We start from the raw sequence: 25,922 nt of genomic DNA, 5'->3' as shown, positions 1-25,922 counted from the left end.
GCAATTCAGCTGCAATGGACATAAGCGCAGCAGACTCTCACAATTTGTGTCTTAGAGATTCCTCTCTGTGTATTTTTAATTTCCACAGCAGAGTAAAAAAACCAAATCATTCCTTCTCCAGTGCTCAGTTCAGTTCTTTCTTAGGATAGAACAGACACACACACTCAGAAGTGACTGTGCAGGTTATTAATCCCACTTGAGCAGATCTCTGTGTTCTCTTGCAGTTGTCACAGCTCACTGCCTGCTCTAGAAGCAGGTCATAACTCACCTGAGATCCTTTGTTTGGACAACAGGAACCCCCTATCTTAGAGCTGAAAAGGACCAGACCGTGAGTATTTCCCTCCACAGCAGGGTTCTGTAATTCAGTCTAAAAATGCTAAGCTATGCTTCCAGAGTTCAGGAGAGGAAGTGTCTCAATGCAACAGAACGTTGCACACTTTGGGCAATGTATACTATTAAGGAACCACGACAACATGCCTCCTCGGCATCCCAGAGTTGATAAAGGAAGAAAGGGCAGTAGCTCTGTTACTTCAGCAGCCCAAAATAAATGCTCTCCTGCACTGACTCAATGCTATAATACCCTGTGACATGTAAATGGAGACGGTATTGGACTGACTTTTCCTGTGTACATCATTCATCTGAGACCTTCTATTTCAGAACGGTTCTTATTTACTACAACCATTTAGATAAATAAATATCTACAGCTATCAATGACTAATTTTTTCTGCTCGTTAGGGGAGCCATGCATTACTACCTGTCTCAGAGAATGAGTGCTCAGCCCAATTTGGAAAGGGTTCCTTTGGGTTATACTTACGCTCTGGCGTGCTGATTGCGCGGCCCACCACAGAAACATTTTCTCTGGTAGACTGTTGATTCAGGCTTTGAAAGGATACTAGAAATAACAAGGAAATAATTAAGAATAGAAATGCATTCACTCAGAGACCTCGAGTCTAACAATCAGGCTGTGTCAACTAGATCTAGTCCAATGCCAGCTCAGCTTCCTACCTCGCTTGCTGCCAGCTGTGCTTGATGGAAGCGATACAGCCGATAAACTTCCTCCAACACTCTTGCTGCGTTGCTTGCTTTTGGCTTCCACTGCTTTCCTGGCAGAGTTCAGGATGGCAAGTGTGCTCAAGGATGCTGGCCTACAGGGCAAAAACCATGACAGAAACAGTGAAGTGATTTCCTTCTGCAAGCCCAGATGAGATGTGTGTAATAAGGAGAGCGACCTGTCCCCTCCCAATCCCTTAAACGCGAGATGTAATGGAGAAGATTATGCTGCAACACTGGTGACTTTCATACCACTAAGTAAGGAGTGGATAAGCAAAGCAATAGCCCGGCAGAATATCGTAACTGGTAACACAAACAGAAACCCATACCTGTGACTGAGTAACGGCTGTTTCAGAACATCAGTAATAGATGTAGTACACTCAGAAGGCACAGAGGAAGGACTTGATCCAGGTGGCAAGGACTGTCTCCTACTTAGAGGAGACTGAGCATTATTACTCCAGCCACCAGAAAGTACAGCTCTCTCCAAAGATGGAGGTTGCTATAGAAAACAGGAGAAAAGATCATATGTCTAACAATGGATACAAGCGTAGAAAACCCTAGATACAAGACGCTTAGAACTACCTGCTGCGTGATTAAGAACTGCCCTTTGTGTGATGGATATAAAAGGGCGCTACAGAGAAAGAATTTAATGGCCAAAATTTTAACAAGACGCAAATAGGAAGTTTTGATTGGATACATATGCCCTAGTTTAGAGATCTATATATAGGTGCTCTTTTAAAGTCAGCAGAGAGAGAATGGTACTTCCAGGGTAGAAGTCATCTCATCCTAATGTAGGTATCTAAAATAGTTCAGGACAATTGACCCAAGCACATACTTATTTCTTTACACTGACTTTAAGAGAGGATCGGCACGACTAGGACAGATAAAAGTTTCCACTCTGTATACACCTAAAGTCAGACAAAATGAACCCCTTTCTTTTTGACCTGTTTATCATCTTTATCACTCTGGGAATAGAGAACAATACAACACATAAGCGCAGCCAGTGGCAAATTAGACTTAGTTTTCCCTTTAAATTGAATTCTTTTTACATTAATTGTTTGCTGCTCCTGTTTGCCTAACGTGTGTTGTTTGTTGTCGTTCTAGATGTATTAAATAACTGAAACCAAAGCTTCTGTCAGCAAATGCGAAGAGGCATGAGAACATGACATAACCATTCTGTTAGAAGTGCTGTAACAAGGTCGACAGACATACAGAATCTGGGTGTTATGTGTACAGAAACTTTAGCAGAGGAGACAGTATGTGTACAGAGTTAATGACACCAACAACCTCTGCCTGTGCTGCCGAGACCTGCTCTTGGTCTGACTCCTTCTCCTTGGCCAGCTGCTCTTCGTATTTCTTCATATCATACTCCAGCTCGGCTGCCAGCTGCTTGTCCACAGCAAAGAAGTCTTTGATTTCATTTCGGTAATCTTGCATCATTTCCTGGAGCAATAAGGAATGTTTAAACTCTTTCAGAAATCTCTCTTGACTACTGATTCATGTCTCCATTCAGATCACAGCTGCTTAAGTGCAAAAGGAAATACCAGTTGGTAGAGCAGAGGTGTTTTTAACAGACTAAAGAGTTTTGATTCCAATTTGTACTTCAGAACATGAAAAAGCTTTCCAGCATTCAAGCTTTCTGCCCACGTTCCACTGAGGAGGCTCACACGTAACACACTGTGAGATCCTTATCTAAAATCCCTCCACCTCCTACATTATTTAACACAGTGGCAGTGTCACAACATCATATGCCTTCTAAATTTCCTTCTAAGAAGGCTGTTCGTTCCATTACTGGTTGCACATCCAACACATTAACTCAAGAAAGGAAAAAAAAAACCCAACAAGAAAACACTTCCCCTTACCCGTAGGTAGTTCATAAGGTCCCCAAGAGCTGGGATCCTCTTCTGCTCCATCAGAGACTTCAGTGATGTGATCACTGGGATGATGTTTTCTACAAAGTTTTTCTTTTGAACCTTTGTTTGAACAAGGCATGAACAGTTACACAATGCAATAAAGGAGAAGCCATTCTGTGGTTAGATGAATGGTCTAAGTGAGAGGAGTTACTACTCCATATCAATGGAATTACCACAATTAAGCCTGCTCTTACACTGCACGCATGTACATAGGCTTTTAACCTAAGTGGAGTCTTTCAAGATACATCACTAAGTCACTCAGTTCTCACATGGAAGGCAAATTGCCAAAAAGTGCACCAAAACCTATTGTTATGCTCAAATGCTGTACCAATAAGAAATCCGTAGAACAAATTTAGCCTAGCATAGCTTCACTGACTTCAGAGGAAATGCATTTCTGATCAATCCCACTAACCCCTCTAGTACAAGTATCCTTCACAAATCTAGCCATAATGTTCTAATTTACAACACATGGCACTTCCACAGGTGCCCTCTGATCAGAGTGGACCTACAGACAGAACCTGAATAACAGCCTACGGACACAGTATGTCATTGGCATCACCATATTACTTGGATAATTTTTGCACAAGTTTCTCCACCACAGAAAGGTAAAATTCTTCCCAGTATAGTGGCCAGTCCTCTTCCCACACCAGATCAAGTGCCATTCACCTGCGAGATGAGCTTTTTTTGTGCTGCCTCCATGACAGCATTGGCCATTGCCATTTCATCTTCATCAGCCTGAATGTCTTCATCGGGTTTTGATCTCATAGTTGAAAGCTTGATTTCTTTGCAGCTAAGGACTGCAAACGTATCCGAGAGCAGCTCACTGGCCTCAAGGTCCAAAGGAAGGACATTATCCACAAAGCATGCTGGAACACACAGGGAAGAAATAAGAACCATTTTACTGGAAACAGCAGTGCCAGTAAAGACAGGAAGATAACACAGCTGGAGTGGGAGCCTAATGGTTTTATATAGACACCAGTTCTTTGTTTGCCAGATTTTTAAAGACAGATCCTGACCTAGGATGCTCTGGCTGATCTTTGTTGTGATGCTGAACCTCTGCTCATCAGTAAAGTGGTCTAGCAGGAACTTGTAGATACGCATCCTTTTTTCTTTGTTATCTTTTCCCTTCAGAGAGAAGCGATTCTTCGCCCTGTGGCAGAGAAAGACATTTTACAAGGGCCAAGTCACATTATGCGAACTCACAGAAATAACAAGACTTTAAATCAGCAAGGAATATGTGAATGTCACTTTCAAGACCCATAAACCTGTTAGGATAACCACACACTCCCACAAATTACATGTACAAGTCCTCCCAAAAGTGTCACGGGGAAGGCAGGACACTCTTAATTTAACACTGTTTCCCCTAGCTGTTTCCCCCGTACTGCATACATAATTATAAGCACCACGAGCACTTTGCTGTATGGCCAGACAGCCCATCATTTAGCAACAAGGAGATACAAATGTGCTCAACTGACCGCACGCTCTGGGGGAACCTGTTGTACTTCTCATGTTTCTCGTAGCTATTGAAATGGAAGATGCACTCAATGAAGTGTTGGGAGAACATTATTGGATTCCTCTTCAGTAAGAGATGCACCAGGCAGAACTCTCCAAACCTGGAAAGGAGGAAAAGAAAGAATTTATCAGCAGGTAGCTTCTAGAAGCCACTCCTGAAACACAGTGTAGGGTTCACAAGCTGTAAAGCAGGAGGATGGTTTTCCTCTGCCAAGTCTCCCTCCATACCACATTTAATTCTTGCCCAGCTCCATGTGGACTTGAGCAAGGATATCAGCTCATTGACTTTAAGCCTTTTTTCATCCAGAAAGAGACAGGCGTTTTCAGCATCCACAATACTACTTCATTTTTTTGCCATTAAAGTAAACAGAGACAGAAATAAATTTCAACTTGAATCCAGGCACAACACTTTCATTATTTAAATAACTTAAGTTCCATTGTGTCTGAGACACTTAAGAGTACTTTGCAAAAAGTTAATCACCAGAAGTCCTGCAAGAGGTGCAAGTCAATCCCAGACTCGAAGAACGCGTTTTTGTCTGGATGCAGTCACTGAATGCAGATGCAAAGAAAAACGCTCCCAAAGAAATAGCACCGTGTTCCTTAGCTAAAGCTCTAGGAACATGATGTTGCAATGTCACCATCTACTGGAAAGACATTTTTACATAGCAAAAACTCACTGAAGAGAAAAGAATGTGTAAATATGCACTAGTAAGCAATGATAGGTTGATGGCCCTGGAAACACCAATCTTCAGATTGATTGTTCCAGGTAGAAACAAGTAGCAAGGTGTCCAAGCCTCCTCTGCATCCAGCACCCCGCGTGATCTACCATCCTTAGAGAAATGTGCCACACACTCATTTCTTACGTAACAGAGCCGCTTGAGCCTTTGAAACCTACAAAAACTTCATAAACATGCACTTAAAGCCAGCATGCATAATTCCGCGTACATGTCAAAGTATTACAAAACGTGGTAGAAGGTTTACAAAGACAAGGCATGCCATATAAGAAAAAAGAGACTATTTAATCCTATTCCTAAAACAAAACCAGTACTCAAGACAGAGCCTATCTGAAAACCATGAGGAAGATTTCATAAAGGCTTGTTTCAAAAATTCCTTTTATTCTGGATAATAGAGTCAAAAATAGAGCAGAGCTGCATGTTTTGAAGACAGCCAAGAACACACAGCTTGCTACCTTGGGACCTTCAAATGACCTGGAAAGAGGTTCACCACTCCTTTGCTACCACTGCAGACCCTAAAGCATGAACAACTTTGTGAGTGAAGAGGTTAATGGGAGAACCATCTGCTCTCTCACTGAAATTTTTCTTTGCATGCTGCAGGTGCAAGACGGGGACTGGTTTTGAGTACATCTCTGATCTTCAATCCCTTCATTATTTTACAGATGAGTATTTTACCTGGCAATATCTGGATTTGGATCCACCAAGACGCTGACAAAATGGAAGAAAAGACAGTCTTTCCATTTCACAAATTCCTCCTGTAAGAAATTGGCAGACAATAAATTCTCAACCTCAGTCAGGAAAAACCTAGTATGAACCTTCAGACTGTAGTCAGGACAGTATCTCATGGAGCCTAGCAGAATGTACATCAGGCAAATGAGCAAGCCATACAACTTCAGCTGGAGGCACACAAAATAAACCCCAAGGAGACAATGTTTTGGAGGATGCTTTAAACAGCATAAATGCCACAGCAGCAAGCATCTAGGTTTACCACAGGTATCAATAAAAAAGTAGAAACATGAAAAATCTGTTCTCCCATCCCAAGGCACACATGCTCTTCAACACTGTTCTCGGAGCCAAATGCACTCCAAATCTGCCTTGGTTGGTTTCATATGAACATTGGGAGAGTAAACACCTTGAGCCTCTCAACATTTACATCTTTAGAACAATAAGCAGAGACAGTAGGAGAAAAAGGTGCTGTGATGCTTGTTATATTCATTCATATAGGAGTGAAATTGAAAGGAATTCAAAGAAACAAAGAGAAGACAAGAAAAGAGGTAACCATTGACTAAAAATAGTCTCATTATCCAACTGTGTTAAGTGTCCTCTATATGATTTCTGCCTAGCTAGCAAAAAAAAAAACAAAACCAAAACAGCAGTAACAAAACACATAAAGTCTTCTTGATTAACTGTAGATTAATCAAGGTACAAGCAATACACCCACTGCTCAGGTTGCCAGTATTCAGCACAACAGAGGTACTTGAATCAGGTTCTCAGATACATGCTTAGAACCCCTATTTACCTGCAGAAGGTTGGTAAGCAGGATCAGCGTCTGCTTACGGATGAAGGGATTTGGATCCTTCAGACACAATGAAATGTTGGGAATGTATCTGTCCACCATGGATGTGTAGCGGATACATAAATCACACATAACGATGACAACGTTATTGCGAACAGCCACATCATGTGACACCTCTAGTTCTCGAGCTAGAGCTGCAACGCATTTCTTTGCCAGATCCTCATGCTGTAAACACAATTTACCTGTGAAACAGAGATGAGACTGTCAGTGCTGTGAATATATTCTTGCTCCTAACCACCACAGCCCAGCTTACTGCCTCCTTTGAGTCCAATATGAGCCAAGAAAGGAATCAGGAAGTAAACAGGGGAATAAACAAGAAACACATGCTGAAACTTGATGAGCAATCTGCACGATCTCTCAAAGAAATGATACTTCAAGGAGTTCTTCCAAACTCCTCTTAGACCTATAGTGTGGGTCTCTATGCCAAATTCCCTCCTTCAGAGAGAACTATTTCTGTGTACAGGGTATTATTCAAAGCAGCTAAAAAGAACAGCCCCAGCTGTCATAGGCATAGCAGGGAGACACCCACCTCTAAGAGCATCACTAAACCAACTTAATATAAAATAGCCTGCATTCTAACATTACTTCTCCCTAACTGTTTCTAAGCTCTGTACAAAAGTATTAAGCTTCCCAAAGCAGTTAAGGAAAAAATAATACTATCTATCTTCAAGAAAAAAGACTTGTTCCTAACCACAGCAGTACTTCAAACCCAGAACTTCCACTTAGTACTCTCCAAAACAGTGGAGATGCAGATTGACCAGGCTTCTCTCAAAGAAGCTCTTCATTCATGCTGAGAACAAGTCACTATGTGCAGGCATTCTGCTCTAAACTGCATCAAAAGCATCAAGTTTTCTTCATCCTCTGTTGAGCACCTTACTACATGTAAGATGATCCTTCAGCCAGACAGCAACCAACTCCAAGTACAAGGACAGTACAATTCCGAAGGACGTTGCTAATTATCGATCACTATTAATGCATTAATCACCTTGAGAAGCAGTCACATAGACGGCAGAATTTTTATGGTTTATGCAACTTGTTACCATGGATATTTGCACTGCTAAAAGCTGTGAGCTGAGGCAATGCAAACGTTGAGCACTGTGGCTATCTGTTACAACTGACACAGCTTTTGAGCCGAACTTTAATCAGAAAGGCTGAGAACTGGATACACGAGGGCACGCTTCTACTGCAGGATGGTACTTACCTAGAGTAATGAATGCATGAGCTCTGACCACTGGAGGCATGGCTGATCCTCTGAACTGGGACAGTGGCTGAGAAGCTGGAATTGCCTCACCATCAGGAGAACTAGACACTAGGAAAGAACAGGTCAGGAATGAAAACATACTTTTCTGGTAAACAGTGTTGTCTGTAAATGCAAAATTAAAGGCAGTATGGAGAGACCCTCACATTGGTCCTCGTTGACAGAAGCAGCCAGAATGGACTGAATCAAAAGAAAGATGCGTTTCTCCACTTTGGCTGGACACAGCTGTGCAGCCTCACCCAAGATGAAGAGGTGTCTCACCTACAGAGAAAAAGCAACACTGCAGTCAAAAGGCAATGGCTGAGCTGCAAATTAAATCAGCAGGAGTCGGTATGGTACTTCTCCAAAAACAACTTAAAATTCCCTCAGTCCTTTCAAGAGAGTGGCTAGAGAACAGAAGGTGAAGCTTTGAAACAGAAATGGTGTGTGGGTGTGTTTAATACGCTATAACCCCCTCACATCTACTAATAATATTGAAATACTCCTCAAAGCATTCCACGCGTTTTACAGACTTATACTTCTTAGATGAGCTGTTTGGGAAATGAGTGGAAGAGCAAAGGAAAAAATGTGTCATTTTATTAAAAATACATGGGGTATCATATCCTTAAAGCAATTGCTGATGTATAAAACTGTTGTATGCTCCCAGGCCCATAAATACCAGATTTCACGATGAGCTTACACACAAGGTGTGCACATCAGTATTTTCCTACGTAACGCAGTTATTGGTGTGAACTTTAAGGAACACCAGTTTCAAGTACCCCTACATACTTGGACCAATCTGTGAAGGGGAACCAAACTTACCAAGAGATCTTCTTGCAGCTGCTCTGCTCCATCCTCTTTGAGGACTATATTCGAAATACAGCTTTCACAGGTGGATACTAAATCTCCATACACCTGGTTGAGCAGCTCCTGTTCCATAATTGAAAAAAAATAATTTGGCACTTTATTAATTAAACAAAATGTAGCTGTAATATCTGTCCACACATGAATCCCTAATCTGAAAGTCCTTATACACTTTTAATAATCTTAAGTCCTATTGAAATAAACCAGACAGTGCCTTAGAGCTTTAAAATTCTTCCTGCACATCAAAGGATGTGTACAAGTGTCAAAACACCTTGGAGAATGTGGCTTTTAATGATCCACAGGCCCAAGTTTACTTCATTATAGGTATGACACAGGTTTAAACAAAAAGGATTTAGACGACTGTTTCATGTATATCCAACACACTTGAGGTTGTCTATGGATTTTTAAATGTTGTTTGGAAAATGCAGTTCCATTCAAATGAAAACACGATGCGAATTCCAAGGGGTGGAGGGGAAACAAAAAAGCTAATTGTCTACCAGATTGTGATGAAAATAAAGCATCATCTCTCTTTTTCTATCATCTAAAACTGGTAACATAAGAAGCCAAATACATACATGTATGGCAGCTAAGCTGTTAGAACTGCTAAAGTGACCAATGTACAGGAACACCTGTATTTGGTTGTAAGCCAACATACTGTGATGACTATGCCTACAAAGGAGGATTTTCTGACTGCCCGTTTGAAAAAACAAAAGCCATTAATCCACCTTGGCTTCTGAAGCACAGACTGTACAGTTTTGCATACTCTTTACTAAACTTTATTGGGATGCCTATTATAAAATAGCTGTCATCAATATTGAAAGAGAAATGTAACACATACACAAAGAAAAAATCATTAGCAAGAGAGACCTGCATCAGTTTTAGCTTCTTTGCGACTGTGCTCAGGCTTAGATCTCTATTTTACCAGCAAAAGATAGCCCACCTTCTCACTACAGGAGTGAAACAAAGCTATGGCATAGAACATGTGGGGGCAGAAAAGAGAAATGTGCAAATGACATTTTATTAACTCCGTGTTTGATCCCATGAAAGAGGTCTAGAAATATGTGTACCTTCAGCAGCTCTGATATAGAATAATCAGAGCTTATAGTATAAACCTATAGCTTCAAACTGGACCAAGCCTGAGAAATAGCTGCTATCATAAAGGCACAGCAACAGGTCTCCTTTAGGAATTCTGTAAACTTTGACAGAAGGCAAATGCAAGGTATTTTGGGAAGGGGGGGAAGGGGGGCAGGGAAATCCTTCTGAAGAAAGATTTCTTACAAGTCTGTCCTTAGCTACAGGATACTCTCCAACACAACTGCAGTAAAGCAAGTAAGAGAGCTGGGCAGAAAAGACTCAAGTTGCTGGAGTCAGATCCTCTTTGTTTAGAGAGCTAATCAACCTACAGACTGGAGACAGAAGCTGCCTTCCAAGAGACAGCCCTTCTAAGTGTGAAACAAGCTATTTTAAGACATATTTTAAGTCACACCTGTGCCTCCTCCGGCACATGTGCAGACGCATGGCAGAGCTTCTGCAGAGTTTCTACAGCTGGGCTAATCACCTCCAAGGGACAGTGAGACTCCCTCAGCCAGCACTTGATATTATCTGAAAACGAGATCACACACATAAAATGAGCATTTTCTAAGCTTATCAACTGCTTATGGAGAAGAAGTAACTGTTAAGATGGGAGGCATGAACCCTGCCTTCCCCTCTGCAGTTTCTCAGGGCCACTCACCAATCAGCCTCTCACAGGTGCTTTTAGGGAGGTGCTTTGCAACATGACCCATGACACACAGTATATGCCCTGTAGTATCAGTGCTCATGTTCCGCTGCCTGAAAAATAGTAGAGCAGACAAACTAACATTAAGCTAAGGAACACCACCAAATCACAGTAGAAAAATCCTTTCATCTGGGATATGCATTATTAAGGCAGACCTGTCAAACCAAATGAAAGCTCAAAAAGCTTAAGAGTTGGTTACCGCACAAATCTGCAGGCCATTGCTTGCCTCCTAGCTGCAGAACCAATTGCCTGAATAAAGAACTGTGATCCAAGAAGCTAAACAGCAATCTGCCTGTGGAAGGACAGAATGTGCTCACTTGCTTTGTTCCTCCTCTTCATCCCCATCTCTTTCCTCCAGAATGGAGCACAGAGTTCAAAGCACACACATACCTGCTGACATTGTCCCAGGATTCAATGATCTTGGAATAATCCAGCTTGGGTGAAGAACCCACCACCTTGGCAAGCAACATCCAAGCTGGTACAGCATGCTCCGTTTCCACATGAGACATGACATTATTAATGAAAGTAGAGGTGAACTTATTCTGTCTAGACCACATTTGAAAAGCTTTGTTCAAGTAATGGCTACAAGAAAGAAAGAAAAGAAAAGTAAGTTAAAGGAGGAGTAAACAAAACACTTGGTCTTAGACACTGGCAGTAAACAACAACATCCCTGTCCAGGATACACTGGGCAATGTAACAAAGCTGCTATCGCTTGTCATTCCCACTACTCGGAATACATAGGGATTCCTACTATGTATTTTACTAGCAATATTTTCAGTCTTTCTGTTCACAATCCTGACGCTCTACAGACCTGCCATACATACAAGCATGGATGTAGTGCTCTGTGTCAGTAAAATACAAGGTCCAACTGGTACCATGACAGATCAAGAAAATATAATTTCAGCAATCTGTAACAAAGACTTTCTAGTACTTGTTACTTAATACCCATAATAGGACAGGATACAGTAATGTTAAGGCACCATAACTTTCTCATTTTTCTATTCAACCCTAGTTACCTACTTCACGTTGAAAGAGTTCTGAGATTTATCAAGCTGCAAGGTACTCTAAGGTCATTAAGAAGAAGGTACCATGAATCTGCAAACTATGTTATAAAATAGCCCAAATTAGAACATTGACAGTTTCACAAATTGGCAAGGCAGCACAACCAGTATCTCATTTTCTATTTCTGAGCTATTATGCCCTGTTGAGTAATAAACATACAGCTGTCTTTAATCAATGTTGTGTCCTTGTCATACTGTGTGTCATCCCATTTCTTCTGCTTCTTCCCACAGCATTCTGCAAAAGGCAGAATAACTCTATTTGTCATAAGACAAGTAACATATTATACATCAGAATTAATAAAAGGCAATGTTCTCCTTTCTTTATATATCCTCTCTTACTTCTGTCATCAGAACACCTCCTTTTGACTTAAATATTCATGCTGCCATCAACACGTCAAGAACAGCATGCAACACTCCTGTATATGAACACTTGAGTTCAGGGAGAGAGCACAGGTAACAAGAGCAGCAAGCAAAAATACAAAGACACAGAGCAAAACTGCACTCTTCTCACCAACTGCCAGCTTGTCCATGCTTGACATCTCCTCTGTCCCAAGAACTGTCAGAGCAAAACAAGCACCTCACAACATGATGGTTTCTATCTCTAGCAGTAATATGCACTTATACTGATTGTTTCAAGCAGGGAATTCAAATAGCTTAAAAAAACCTCACCCAATAAATTTAGTTTCTTGTCCTTGCACAATAGACGGCACGTGCATTTAAACAATATGTAAACTGTGATACCTAACGGTCTGTGGCCACACAGTGAATGAGAGCACTGAGAGTATAAACTCATACTCTTATCTTAGTCCTCCAGTCAATAGGCAATTTCCTTCTGTAAAGAAAAAGTTGTGTATTCTAATGGGATTAAAGGTAAAAAAAATTCTGGATTTTGTCCCTGAATGCTAACATAGTAAGGGCAATGAAAACATCCAATACATCGGACAAAGGGCTATTACAGAAAAGCCATGAGAGCCCACAATGAAGGGAAAAATGCACTTACTTCAGCTCCTGGCTTTCTGACGTCAAGAGGGTAAGGAGATCCCATGCTAGAGCCTGCTTTCCATCTTCACTCCTGAATTTATTATAATTTTTTATATGTTGCAACAAAAGCTGATCAAGGCAATCCAAGGCCTTTTCTTGGACAGAACTTTCAGCGTCCATCACAACAGGCACCACTCCATTTAACCAGGCCTTTTGCACTAGAACATTATTGTGCTGAGACTGAGAGAAACACACGTTGTATTAGAAACATTTTTAAATCATTAGAGGGTCCTGTATGCATGGGTAAGATCAGCAAAGGCCTAGAAACCTCCAGATTCAGCTACTAACTTTGAAAATAAATTTTAATAAACCCCAGCATACTGCTCAACTAGCACTGCAATGTGGCAGCATATGGGACAAGGGAACCTGTATCTCCTTGACACCACAAGGTATTTGATCATATCTATGATCAAGCTACTTGGTGCTTCTGCTAAAGTACCGTAATAATTTGTTTTGAAACCCTATAAATAACAGTATTGCAATAAAGCTGTACAGCAGATGATTTAACACACACACACACAAAAATAAAATTAGCTTTGCTTAATATAAACCCTATGCTCCAAAGCTAAGTCACTAACCCTTTGTGAATAAATAGAAAAGAAAGAAAAATATTGCAGTGCTATCATCTACACATTACATCTTAGTAAAGTGATTCAGATTTTTTTTTAACTTGAGAAGGCCAGCAACATAAACATTTTCTCCATGACACACAAATCAACAGCCAGGAAAATAAACGTTTCCAACAGTTGGAAGCATTCTACATAAATCACAAGTATGTATAAGAATGAGTCATGACTTCCAAGTCAAAAGGTAATAAAAAAAATTAAAACACAGTCATAAAATTAAATTCACTCAACGAACAATGGACATGTACCAGATTTGTCTGTTTCCTCCTTCTTTTAACCCACAGTTTGCTCATCTCAGGTCTGTATTAGAATTCATGATATTTTTTTCTCACCACAAGGAGCTCTGTTATAGACTGCAAGGCCTGCTTCCGCACAGAAACAGCTGGGTCCCGGCAACGATCTTGAAGAGTGGACAAATCTTCTGCAGTACAAGGGATCACTTTGTGCTTCAGGATGTTCATAAAAACCTAGAAGTCAAATACCAGCATAACTTTGTTGGGAATACAGGCCATGCACATTGAGTAGCAAATCAAAACTACAACCTACCCCCTACCAATTGTAACTAGAGATTAATTTATCTCAACGAGAGTGAAACATCACATTAAGTTTATGAGTACTGGGCACAACCAGACATGTAGAATAAAACAGAAAGAATCTTTTCAGTCATTCTGATTTTATAACAGCATTTGGATAGAGTGAATGTTACAACTTCCCCTTGAAAATAATGTGTCTCTTGTATGAACCACGTCTTTTACCTGGTAATAAGGAAGAGGGGATTTTTTTTTTAATCAAAAAGCATTAAAACAAAAGAATTGTAAAGCCTTAACTAAGAAGCTCAAATCAGTGCATGAACTGAGTGGGAAGAGTTGGGGTGAAGGGGACTATCAGAGGAAGGCAGTCAACAGCTGACGTATATTTTTTTAAAACGATGAAATTTTCATTGAAGCATATCTCTTTAAAAGCTAATGACTTCATTAAAAAAATTGAGCAACAAGCAAAGCAATGCATACCTCAAAAAGAGGCTGGAGATAACCTAATCTCTTTCTTAACAAGGTCAAAAAACTAAGCAGATAATATGCTCAGTTTATAAGGAAGTCGTTAATTGAAATGCCTATTGACATTTGAAAAGAGCCTCTCTTTCTAAATGACAGAATAAGAGAATGCCAGCAAGAGTACTAGAAAAATTTTCCATCATCATGCTTGCATTATTTACCCTGTAGGCACTCTGCAGGAATAGCAGGAAGCTACAGGTGGGCAAAGTTACATACAGTTCACTACAGTACTATGGCCTAATTATTTATTTTAACGGCATTCTGGGTAATCACCGAGAACAGGGAAGCATGCAAAAAACACCATACCTGGAGAGCAGATTTCCTCACATTGGTTTTCTCATCCTTGGCTCTCAGTCTCAGCATGGCCATGACTTCTTTTCCTATCCAAAACCGTGACAAAAAGAAAGTACCCACATCACCATTTAGCAGCACTAGGAGGAAGACAGCTCTGAACTCAACTGAACAACAATTTGTTGCCCGAGACTTTCAGAGGGCAAGAGAGGAGGACTGAACAAAGCACAACAGAACACAACCCAAAATAATTTAGAATGAGGTATAAGCCAGAGGGGAAAAAAAACCCAAACATTTTTCCAAGTTCTTTCATTTGCAAATATATCTTAGGACATACCACAAAAGAAAGTGAGACACCAAATAACTTGATACACACAGCAAAAAGAAAAAAAAATAAATCTGTAATTTCTGACCTATTCATTTGTCTGCATAAAAGATGTTAGGCTACCTTCACAGTTTGAAAGCTCATCAGATGAATCGTGCACAGTTCTAACAAAAGTCTGTAGCACAGGTAACCCTGCCATCTGTGGGAAAAGCACATTGAGGGCAGACCACAGACAAATGGAACCAGCGCAGACGCAAGGCAGGTTAACAGACTTGTATGCCGACAGCTTAGAATGCTTACAACCTTTTGTGAGTTATGCCTCAGAGCTCCACAGAGTATAAATTATTAATATATGAACTTCTGTGTTTTAGAGAGGAAATGACTCCATTTATGAACTGACTGAATTCCTTGAGGCTGCAGAATGGCAGCTGCGAAGAAGAACCTAAGAGTCTACAAGGAAACCAAAACACATCTCCCCTCCCTGAATGTCAAGTTAGGCCTCAAATTTTACTCTCCATAGCCATCCATCCTTATTTCTGCACTTTCTCAGGAAAAATACATAATAGAGATGATAGTTTATTAAACGATACACAGCTGAATACACAGAGCCACAATCACTTATTTCTCACCTTTTGAATCATTCAAATGGACTTTTACCGTTGCTTTTAAGGTTCTGTTTACTGCTGTTTGTTAGATTTCTTACAGCATTAAGTAAGATTTCCAAAATATATGCCAAATTCAGAGATCTCTTACTTAGAGAGATTCATGTGGAGATCCACTCTGTTGCCATTAAGAAAAAGGAGTAGTCACAGGGAACTATTGAAAATAATTTTTTACCAAAGAAAGAAAAGGGACTTTAATCTGTGCTTTCTTAATGGGCAGCTAACTGCAATTGCATCTTCCTCCAGAGAACAGCTTGACAGAAAAAGCACAGAACCTTTTTATTGCAAGATTTTGCCATTAAAATAGTCCAGCTCTTGTAAAGGTGACCAAATCTGCTAAAATAATCACGCTTTGCCAATTGACATTGATTTTACTCACAGTGACATAGAAAAGAGAAAAAAAAACCCAAAACCAAACCACCAGCCAAACAAAAAACATGAGTTCTAAATGGCTGAGAACTATCAAGGGAACATAATGTTTGTATGCTGTTGGGCAGTAGTAATTCTGCTGTGCATACCTCACCCTGCAGATTATCCCCACCCTCCTTCTTATCTTTGCCCTTGTGCATTTAGCATGTTTTGACTACCCTTGGCTAAGATTTAGTTTGCTTCTAAAATATGAGCTGTTTGGTCTTCACAGAAGTGCAAAATTAGCACAGGCATAAGCCAAACACGAGCGCGGGCCAGACAGCTTTGCTAATGCACCTCCGCTGACTAGGAGAGCCCTGTATTTCTGCTATCCTCTTGAGCTCCAGACAGTCCTTTTTCATCCAATCCTTTTCTTAATTTGTTTTGCCAAGTGCCAAGTGTATGCTCAGCTGGGTATCAGATACAAACCCAGGCATCCTCTGCCACAAGGAGTCTGCAACTAAACAGGGAATACACAATACCTTAAGTGGCCTGGAGGCCTTTTCTATCTGAGAGAGCAGATTAACAAAATTTATCAGTGAAATGTTTTAAAAGAAAGCTTTCAGTGGAGAAGATTGGAGCCTGGCTCATGGAGATAGGGAGAGAGATCCCATGTGAAGAGCAGCATGAGATGCGTAACAAAGACACAAATGCAGAAGACGAACCAAGCAGCGAATTGAATTGTCAGCAGTTCAAGAGAGGTGAACAGCAAGAACTGAGAGCAAACATACTGGCAGAGGCCTAAAGGTTAGGAAGAAAAGCTTTTACATGGAAGAGGAAAAGAAAGGAAGAGATTCAAAGAAGGAACACTGTGGCCACAAAAGCCAACTTACATGCTGATTTCATGCTATCAAAAATTAGAACTAGCCGCTGGCCATTCTGCACCAGTCCATTTAACCTCACACTTTCCTTTCAACTCCAGCCAATACCTGATGCTACAGAGAAGCGAATTCTTCCCTACCTGACAGTGCTAGTCAAAGGTGCTGTGTTTTATGTAGCAAAAATGTATTAGTTCTTTGTGCGCTGGAGCAAGAGATTTAATTACCGTTAAATTTATGGAGTTACAAGTATTATATCCCACATCAATTACCATCCTTTTTGGAAAGAATAAATTACCTGCTTTTCAACAAGTGTTGCCACCACATTAGTACAAACGAACATCAGTATTTCAAGATTAAATGTATTTTTCAGACTAGAGTGGAAAGAGTATTTCTTTATGGCTGGCACTTCCACCCCCTTCATCACCCATAAGTGTTTTTTAACAGCTCTACAAAAAGCTCTCTCCACTTTCTTTGAAAAATGGACAATGAATACACTTCAGAAAGTCTAATTTCAATTAAGATTTTGAAAAGTTATCTGAAAAGGCTAGTATAATTTTGACTTACCATCAAGTACAGCAGTATCGCTGCTATCTGTCAACTCAATAGTTTTGAAAGTTGGTAAGGTCTTCAGTGGATGGTGGGGTGTAGCTGAAAGAAAAGTTAAAAGTTTCAGAATAAAAAAGGCATATGTTCACTCAGCAAGATGGTTTACTGTTAAACAGAGCACCTCACGCATGCCCTCAGTTTTACAGATATGCATGTTTTTAGAAAATGGCATGCCAAGAAAAATCTGAGACTTACTATAAGAGAATGACTCTATACCTTCTGCACTGACTATCGAACTCGCAGTGTTTGTGTTTGCTTCCAAGACTGTATGGACAGAGGCTGCCAAAAAGAAATAAAAAAAGAAATTAAATGAAGTATTTTAATTCTGGATATTCTGTCATTCCAAATTTTTTTCAGGCAAGTAATCTAACCGTAGGATGCTATGTGCATACTTCTGAATTGTGCCATCTGGCCTTTACTGCACCTGAGGGAGTTCAGAATGCCAATCACGAACAAAACAACTTAGCAGAAGCAAAAGGCAACTCAAGATTTAATCAACTGTCAGGCAAGAATGAACTTTTTTTTTTTTTTCCAATGAGCAATTTCAGTCGTCTGTAAATATCCTTCAAAGGCATCTCATGGAGGAATCTATTTAGAACCAATATACGAGGATAAATCCCTTCCAAATATCAGGCTTCATGAGTAACAAGACTTGCCTATTACGTCTCATTATGACACAATACACAAGGACAGTATGTGCAGATTTTTAAGTTCCTGACAACTAGTTCTCCTATCTCCCAGTAATTATTCCCCAGAAAGTTCAAGAAATATTTTCACTATCTAATTTATTCTTAATACTTACAGCTTTGTAATAAGTCCTGTATACTCTCCAAGGTAGCAGCAGCTTTCATTTCAAGACAGTGGGCAAAGCTGCTTAAAGCTTTGCTACGGACCACGGGTGCTTTGTCCGAACAGCGGCCAAACACCATGACCTGTACTAAAAACTTATGCTTTAGAAACTTCTGATGATCCAGGGACAAGGAGCTGTCCAAGTTCCTCTCGGGCACATCCAACAAAGCTAACGCTACATCAAGAGCAAACATTCTGTAGACAACCTGTTTGGAAGAAAAAGCATGCAAGGTTCTCTGTTAATGTGAGCAAAGACACAGGCATTGCCTACTCAGTTTGCCTGCCTTCAGGTACCAGCAATAACAACAATACTAATCAGTACTGATATTGAACCCTTCGTCTTTGAAATACTGCTGTATCCGAACCCTGAAACATCAAGGAGATATACTTACTTTAGTGTTGCGTGAGTATTTATAAAGCCAAGCCATGAAGTCAGCAAACTCTATACAAGGGAGTTTGTTCAGCAAATTCACCAAGGCCTGCGCAGCATGTGTACGATAATCAGCCTTATCTGGGACCTAAAAAACAAGGGCAATTACATGGTATGATACTTCGATGCTCTGCTCTAGAAGCCAGAAACGGCATTTCAGGGCTTAAGGTAAGTAATTTTTTTATTTAATGAGGTGATACGGTCACATTCAGCAATGACTGGGAGAAAAATCACAGCTTCCTTGGTCACTACTTCAGCACTCACCCACAGTCACATGGCAAACTCCCCATGGCAAAGGTGGAGCTTAGATTAAATCCAGAGGCAGTTATTTCTACATGGCAGTCTTCAGATAGTTAGCTAGGCAAAGAGCTCTCATAATCCTCATATTCCTCTACCAAAGCAGTGGTAAAAGCAACTGCAAATTTTGGAAAGGTCACAAGTAGGGTACAATCAATTGTGAATGAGGGGGGAAGTATTCACCCTCAGTATTCTCCTAGAGCGTGACACTATTTTTAAGATGTCTGAAAACTTCAATAAAGAACACAAAAAACAATCAGGCTGTCAAGAAATTTGCAAGTGATGAAAATCTTTCCATTCTTACAAAACATTGTGAAAACGGATCTCCTAACTATACTGCAATGTAGCCACACATGAGTTCTTCAGCTTAAGATGCAATAAAGCTGAGCATACCTTGGTACAGATATGTTGCAGTAATATTCGAAGAACAGGAAAAATAACTTCTTTCAGCTCATCTGCTACAGAACTGCACAGAAGAAAAAAAGCAAATTTTAATAAGGCCAGTTTTATAACAAAGCGAAAATCAAGTCAAGGATGTTCCTTTTGGAATGCATTTCAAAAGTCAGGAAACGTGCGCATTCTGGAATCATGAGCACTAGTGCAACAGGATATGGTCAGAGAGCAGACCTGCTTACTTTCACGTTAACCTGGCTTTGCAGGCAGAAAACATTTCTTCCAATACCTTTCTACAAGTAGAAGGACAATATGAAAGGCTTCCTTATTCTCAGTCTACTTACTACATGTTGTCTGGGGATCTCTGCACAAACTATGCTTTCCAACAACACGGATCCCCACACAGGGGGAATAATAAACATAGGCAAAACATATCTTTAAGCAGGAGAACGCAAAGAACTAAGGAGAAATGAACTCTGTATTAATCTCTCATTTCCTCGGCAACACTTTGTAGTAAACCACAAGACCTGAAAAACTGACACAAAGCAAAATACAGAAGATAGGTCCCTTCCACTCACTGCCACTCTTCTGTCAAACTGCACCTTCTTTCCCCTCTGCCAGCAAGTTCAGTAAATTCCCATTACAGACATTTTAATTAAACCTCATCTGCACAAACAACTTCAAAGTCAGTGCCAGTTTGTCTCATCCCTTTATCAATGAAACAGTAAAGCGAAGGCATGCCAGAAGAAAGAGCAGACATACGCAGGAAAGGTAGTGCCAGAGCTCTGTACTTCACCTGATGAATTTTATAGCCTGATTCCTGGCACTGATCACAGCTGATGTGATTGCAAGGACTGCACGTCTGGAACCCGCACCACTTTCCAGCATCAGAATGACATTGAGGATTCGCTGGAAGACACAACGAAGAATCTGGAAAGAAAAGGTTATTTTCAGGTTCATTTCAGTAGCAACTGGAGCCCATGGATAAGCATTCTGACCAGGTTTATGAAAAAATTCTGAAACAAACCTAGCAGAATAATTCAAAGAGGACCCATTCATTAACAAACACAACATCTTTCCTAGTTGTGATGTTCTCATACAAGTTCAGTAAGGCCTAAGAAGGGCTTCCTGAAAACATCAACAGATTCCCTCCAAAGCAGTGGACTTCAACTCGCCGGAGACGTTTGGAATTTGGGGAAATTTATTGGGTTTTGGAGAGAAGACATCTTAAGCTAAATGCAGGTTTTTACCACCACGTGGACTTGAACTTTTGGAGCTTCCTTCCTCCCTGCCACACTTTTGGGACCACAGCATGCCTCATTATCCTGACATTCACTGAGCAGTCAAACAGGAGAGGCAGGGAAGATGAGGCAGGTCTGAGAAGGGGAGCTACTACATCTTCCCGATACCACAAACGTCAACAATTCTGAAAAGCTTGTGCTGCACTGAGAAACCAAGGAGGTTGAAACACGCAGGTCTAAGGCTGCTAAAGCTGGGCAGACACACAGGTATATATGTCAGGTTGGCATGCACTAAGCTCCAGGCTTTCCTGGCTAGACAGCCGCTAATACTCCTGGTTTGCTAGCTCAGAACTAGTTCAGGTGGGTTTGCACAGACTTGCAAACACAGCAGCAAGGTCACACCCAAAGCTCAAAAGCCCCATCTACAGGAGCAGCACACAGGTAAGTGGGAGATGACACAGCGCACTTGACAATTTCACAAAATAAAAAATGTAAAGCTGCAGACACATTTCTGGTAGAACTGGATGTTCCATGATGACAGACTATTCTCTGAACAAGAATCAACCCTGCTTACCATCACCTGCGCATAACACTTCCCCATCATGCTTCGCTGCTGCACAAACCCAATGCCACAGCACGCTACCAAGCAGTGCTGGAGCTCCACCTAGCAGGAAACAGGAAAATTCCAGGCAAATGCAGTGACCTGGAATTCTTTTTTTTTTTAAGATACAGAAATCTAATGCCGCTGTAGCTATCCTCTGTTTTCGATTCATTTGCCACAAGTCACTGGAGCACAGAATTCAATGCACACAAAATGCATCATCATACAAGTCAAAGGAAATAAGGACTGGTGTGGAAAACAGCATCTTGCCTCTGACCCAGCAAACACATGCACATGCACAGAAAGTAAAACTAATGTAAAAAGTAAAAAACGTACAAGCAAAAATGACATGCAGAGAAGGAAAGAAACAACTACTCCTTTTGAATACTGCAGTAAGGATTTTAAAGATTTGGTCCAACTTTTACCTTATCTTCTGGACCATGCAGAGGGGAACACAGTAATCGCAGTCCGTGATAGGCCAGCTCGGGAATGTACTTGGCTTCATTAACATTCCTAAGCAAAAGAAGGCAAAGAGATGTCTTCATCTCTCATCAGAGAAACATTTACTACAACTATCACAAGTAAACGTGCTCATTGACTGGAAAACATTCAATATTCACTAAGTGTTGTTTACTGTTAGCGAGGTGGAACATGTTCCAATTATCTTTAGCGAAAGAAATCACTGCTTTCATTTTCGTATACGCAGAATAACAACAACATAAGCATCGAGCACTTTACTTGTTCAAAGCACGGTATGAACATTAAGAACTACTTGCTCACATTGCTGGTGAGAACTCAAACTCATGTACTGCTGCCTCAAAGTTTGTCATTTCAACAAAGATCTGCAAGGAAAGAAAGACAAGCTTAGCTAATTCACACGAGGGCAAGACGTGCAGGTCTGCTTGGATGCTTGGGGGTCAGACCATAGAGAACTTGAGTCTAAATTTCAGACCACAGCACCTCCCTTGAAGCAGACCCCAAAGCCCAGAGGCTCAACACCGTGTGTCTTCCCCCCAGGTACGGTGAGGGTTAAGCATCTCAGAACAAAACACGAACTGCCCAGCCGGCACTAGCCAGCAAGTGCTAAGGAGCAGCCACCCCACACCAAGATTCACGCTGAGGACACTCGAATGTCTAATCAGGGGACCAGTTTATGAAAGGCAGGGCTGCCATCACTCCCATGGCTATGGAGCACTCTGCATCCACCAAAAGTTTGTGTCGGGGGACATAAGGATCCTTGAGTTGGATCTTATTACCTGCAGGCAGTTCTGCACACACTGAGGTTTTTCTTTTAGGGAGAACTTAGGTAGAAGTCTTAAGAAGTTTTTCAAAAGAAGGAAGATTGAGTTGCGAACTTTAAGAAGATCGTCCGTTGTAAAGTAAACATTTTCACAATCCTCTTCCTCCTCCTCCTCTTCCAACATCTCGTCCATCTATATTGGTAGAAAAGAGAAATGGCACCATCCTGTCCCACAGCACTCGCTGATCTCTTTTACACATTTCAGTGCTTCCCAGAGTTCTCAGGCTAGGTCCTTCCATGATTTCACATCCAAAATTCTAAATCTTTTCTTTCAGATTAGTTAGTGCACTTAACAGTGAGTAAAAAAAAAAAAACCCAGACAGAAAGATGAAAGTTGGACACACAAAAAAAGCTCCAACACAGCCTATTCTCGTTCTGAAGGATAAAGTCCATCAGAACTGAAGACAATTATCTGAATTCTAATCTGACACGTGGAGATTCATCTCAAGTAATTCCCATTGTGCCTATGACCTGCTTTCCTTGCTTGTCATGACTCTGCAGCACCAATGTTCTCTCAGGATTTCTGACATGTAATCCTCAGTTCCGTTAAAAAAAAAAAAATTAAAAAAAAATCATATAACTGTTAGAATGAGCAGCTGAGTACAGATAACCAAAGCATTTAGCCCTTAACTTCCCATCAGTAAGTTGGCAAGGAAACACAAATGCCATTTGCAAGCTGGTCACGTGCTAACTTCAAGGTCTCTTGAAGAAGCTGATACAAATTATTTTCTCCCTCTGCTACTGAGCTTTCTAACAATACACCAAAGACAAATAAGCTGTATTTTTTCTATTACTCAGCAGCCAGGAAACTGCAGCTAATGTTGAATCATCAGACCTCTGAAATTCCTAATAATAGGTAGAGGATCAAGAGCACAGCTGAACAGCTGAATAAAAGGTTAAGAATTAAAAAAAGGGTGAAAAAGAGGAAGATTATCACACTGACCTACAAGTGAAGTAGCTTGCCAATGATTTGCTTATTAATAGAGATTTATATCTGAAGAGATTACACAAACATCTTACGTTGCCATTCCTGCACGGTTTTCCTTTCTTTCTATTTCTTCTTGCATCAGTCTGAGAGCTTTGAGCATGCACCTTCTTTCTTTTCCTCATCAGATCTGGTTCTGGAGGCCAACTTTTTGTCAGGGTGTGAAGACATTTATCAAACATCACTTGATGGAACAGCTGGTTAGCTATGCTGCCTGCCCAGAAAAGACAACATCAGGCACCTTCCAGACAAAATACAGAGAGAGCATCAAACCATCTGACCATCTCTCCATTTGCTTTGACAGCCAAATAGATGGCCAGGACAAAGGCATTGTCCTGGGAGCCTAAGAGAGGTCAGGAGAAGAAAAAAATAATTGTTTGAACAAAGCCAAACTGCACCAGGATGACGTGTCATCAGCGACGACACTCTCCAGTAGGATCACCAGCTGATTGACCCCTTCTAGCTGGTAACATGCTGCACAACAAAGATCAGCAAAACTTTAGGGTACGTGCCAGCCTTGAATACAAAAGGATACTGCTGTCAATCAACCTGCTAGAAAACTCCAACTGCTGGTTATTTTAAACAAATACTTTTGTTTTCACAAACGAGCCTCTCCAAAGGCACTGCACAGTGAAATCCTCTCTAGTTACAGAGCAGGAACAGGAATAAGCTTCTGCCTTCACTGTGTATTATTGTCAAACCAGAGGGGGATGCGTGGTTCCAGCTCTGTGTACCGTGCAGACTCCTCTGTCGACCTTGTCACAGAACTACTCAGAAGGTGCATGGCAACGCAGACCCGGACGGAGACCGTCAAGCCACTATATGACAGGAGACCAAGCTGCTATCAGACCGTAACAGCTGTTCAGCGCTCAACACCGCGCCTGAGCTTCATCCCCAAGGATTTCGGGGAGATCAGGCGAACGGTTCAAAAGCCATCACTTGTTCCACCTGGAATTCTTTCAAATGAGAGAAAGCTGATTTTGCCTGAACGATGTTTTATCCAGCAATAAAGAGGCACAACCCTTCGCTCACCTGGGATTTCCAGCAGCAAGAAGTACAACCCAGCCGCATGAAGAGCGTAAACCCTCTGCTGTGCATTAGCTCTTTTATGCTGGCCCGCTTGGACAAAGTGGTGCAACACAGCCACGAGAGCATTAGGAGAGAAGTTGTTTTCCGCAAAAAAGGTCCAGATATTCTGAGGCAAAATACACGAGTCACAGTGAGAAATCCCGTCGTAACATAGCTCTCTGCCAGTCGCAACTATTCACATTTTAACAATTGCACCGCAACCAACCCCCCATGTATATATTGTATGATATGCGTTTTTACAATAGGCTTTAATAATGATGTTATGATATATAATACTGTGTATAATTTATATTATATTAAATTGTAAGCACCTATTTTTAAACTCGGGCCTTTTTTTTTTTAAACTTCAGCTTGCCTCTGAAGCATTCCGGCACATACGACAAGAATAGTTTGGGGCGGTCTTGGCACGCTTTGCAAATTTTCAAGGCGGGACAGGCTGGACTGAGGGAAAAGGCCCAGGACCCGCATCGTTGCGAAGCCGTTGGCCTCACCTCTCCGTTCTCGCGGTGCTCCGCAGCGAAGGGCAGCAGGGACCGGTAAAGCCCGGTGAAAGCATCGAGTCCGTCTCCCGTGATCTCCTCTGCTAGCCTGGAATCCAGAGGTTCGGCCTCGGTGAAATCCAGCTCCCAGACCGCGTTGACCCAGACTGAGAGAAAGAAAAAAAATAAAATAAAAAAAATATCGAGTTCGCAAGCATCAGACCCGGAGTTTCTCCGACACCCGCGCGTCGCCACCAAAAAAATACTTCCAAAGGAACGCGGGATTCACCCGGTACGGCGGAAACACCCGCTCCCGGAGGACAAACCCCCGACGGTTTACAGACGTGGGTGCCCCCAGACCGACCCTCGCCCCCCCCGCCTCGCAACCTGCGCCGACGTCGCGCAACCGCCACCCCGCCAGGGCCCGCGCCAGCTCGGCCGCCGCCGCCATGCCGCCGCCAACGGACCCTTCGAACCGGCCAATCGCGCCGTGCCGCTGAACGGCGGGCCAATCCCCGCGCGGCACCCGCCGGCCTCCCGGATACAACCGAGCCGTCCTCCTCGGCGCGCCTGCGCCGAACGTCGTACCGGAACGCGGGGCGGGGGAAGAGCGCCGCGGTCCCGGCCTTCGGCCGGGCGGCGCATGCGCGGCCCGGCCCGGGACGGCGCCAGCGCTCGGGCGGCGAAGCGAAGCGAAGCGAG

At 41.7% G+C, this 25,922-nt stretch overlaps 1 protein-coding gene across 3 annotated transcripts in view; it reads right to left on the bottom strand.

Moving 5' to 3' along the window:
- Positions 1–25,785, bottom strand: part of NCAPD3 (non-SMC condensin II complex subunit D3) — a 28,936-nt gene extending 3,151 nt beyond the window's left edge. Inside the window, exons 1-33 of one of the 3 annotated variants that reach the window (XM_030022152.2) lie at positions 25,608–25,785; positions 25,233–25,387; positions 24,685–24,847; positions 23,688–23,866; positions 22,624–22,800; positions 22,148–22,209; positions 21,793–21,880; positions 21,341–21,430; positions 20,322–20,455; positions 19,526–19,598; positions 18,798–18,923; positions 18,359–18,611; positions 17,752–17,835; positions 17,515–17,598; positions 14,750–14,823; positions 13,724–13,858; positions 12,725–12,945; positions 11,054–11,245; positions 10,619–10,716; positions 10,373–10,488; positions 8,845–8,952; positions 8,190–8,304; positions 7,987–8,094; positions 6,729–6,967; positions 5,885–5,964; positions 4,439–4,576; positions 3,980–4,113; positions 3,630–3,829; positions 2,913–3,023; positions 2,338–2,493; positions 1,380–1,549; positions 1,006–1,145; positions 815–892 (exon numbers count right to left, since the gene is read on the bottom strand). In XM_030022152.2, the coding sequence (XP_029878012.1) occupies positions 815–892; positions 1,006–1,145; positions 1,380–1,549; positions 2,338–2,493; positions 2,913–3,023; positions 3,630–3,829; positions 3,980–4,113; positions 4,439–4,576; positions 5,885–5,964; positions 6,729–6,967; positions 7,987–8,094; positions 8,190–8,304; positions 8,845–8,952; positions 10,373–10,488; positions 10,619–10,716; positions 11,054–11,245; positions 12,725–12,945; positions 13,724–13,858; positions 14,750–14,823; positions 17,515–17,598; positions 17,752–17,835; positions 18,359–18,611; positions 18,798–18,923; positions 19,526–19,598; positions 20,322–20,455; positions 21,341–21,430; positions 21,793–21,880; positions 22,148–22,209; positions 22,624–22,800; positions 23,688–23,866; positions 24,685–24,847; positions 25,233–25,387; positions 25,608–25,671 (4,345 nt within the window). In that variant the 5' untranslated portion in view covers positions 25,672–25,785. The remainder of the gene's footprint in view (positions 1–814; positions 893–1,005; positions 1,146–1,379; positions 1,550–2,337; positions 2,494–2,912; positions 3,024–3,629; positions 3,830–3,979; positions 4,114–4,438; positions 4,577–5,884; positions 5,965–6,728; positions 6,968–7,986; positions 8,095–8,189; positions 8,305–8,844; positions 8,953–10,372; positions 10,489–10,618; positions 10,717–11,053; positions 11,246–12,724; positions 12,946–13,723; positions 13,859–14,749; positions 14,824–17,514; positions 17,599–17,751; positions 17,836–18,358; positions 18,612–18,797; positions 18,924–19,525; positions 19,599–20,321; positions 20,456–21,340; positions 21,431–21,792; positions 21,881–22,147; positions 22,210–22,623; positions 22,801–23,687; positions 23,867–24,684; positions 24,848–25,232; positions 25,388–25,607) is intronic. The other 2 variants (XM_041125482.1, XM_030022153.2) reach the window with 2 other exon arrangements.
- Positions 25,786–25,922: the final 137 nt, after the last annotated feature.

Source organism: Aquila chrysaetos, chromosome 8 (assembly GCF_900496995.4).
Source record: "Aquila chrysaetos chrysaetos chromosome 8, bAquChr1.4, whole genome shotgun sequence".
In the NCBI taxonomy this organism is placed as follows: Eukaryota; Metazoa; Chordata; class Aves; order Accipitriformes; family Accipitridae; genus Aquila; species Aquila chrysaetos.
This window is presented reverse-complemented; position numbering and strand designations above follow the sequence as displayed.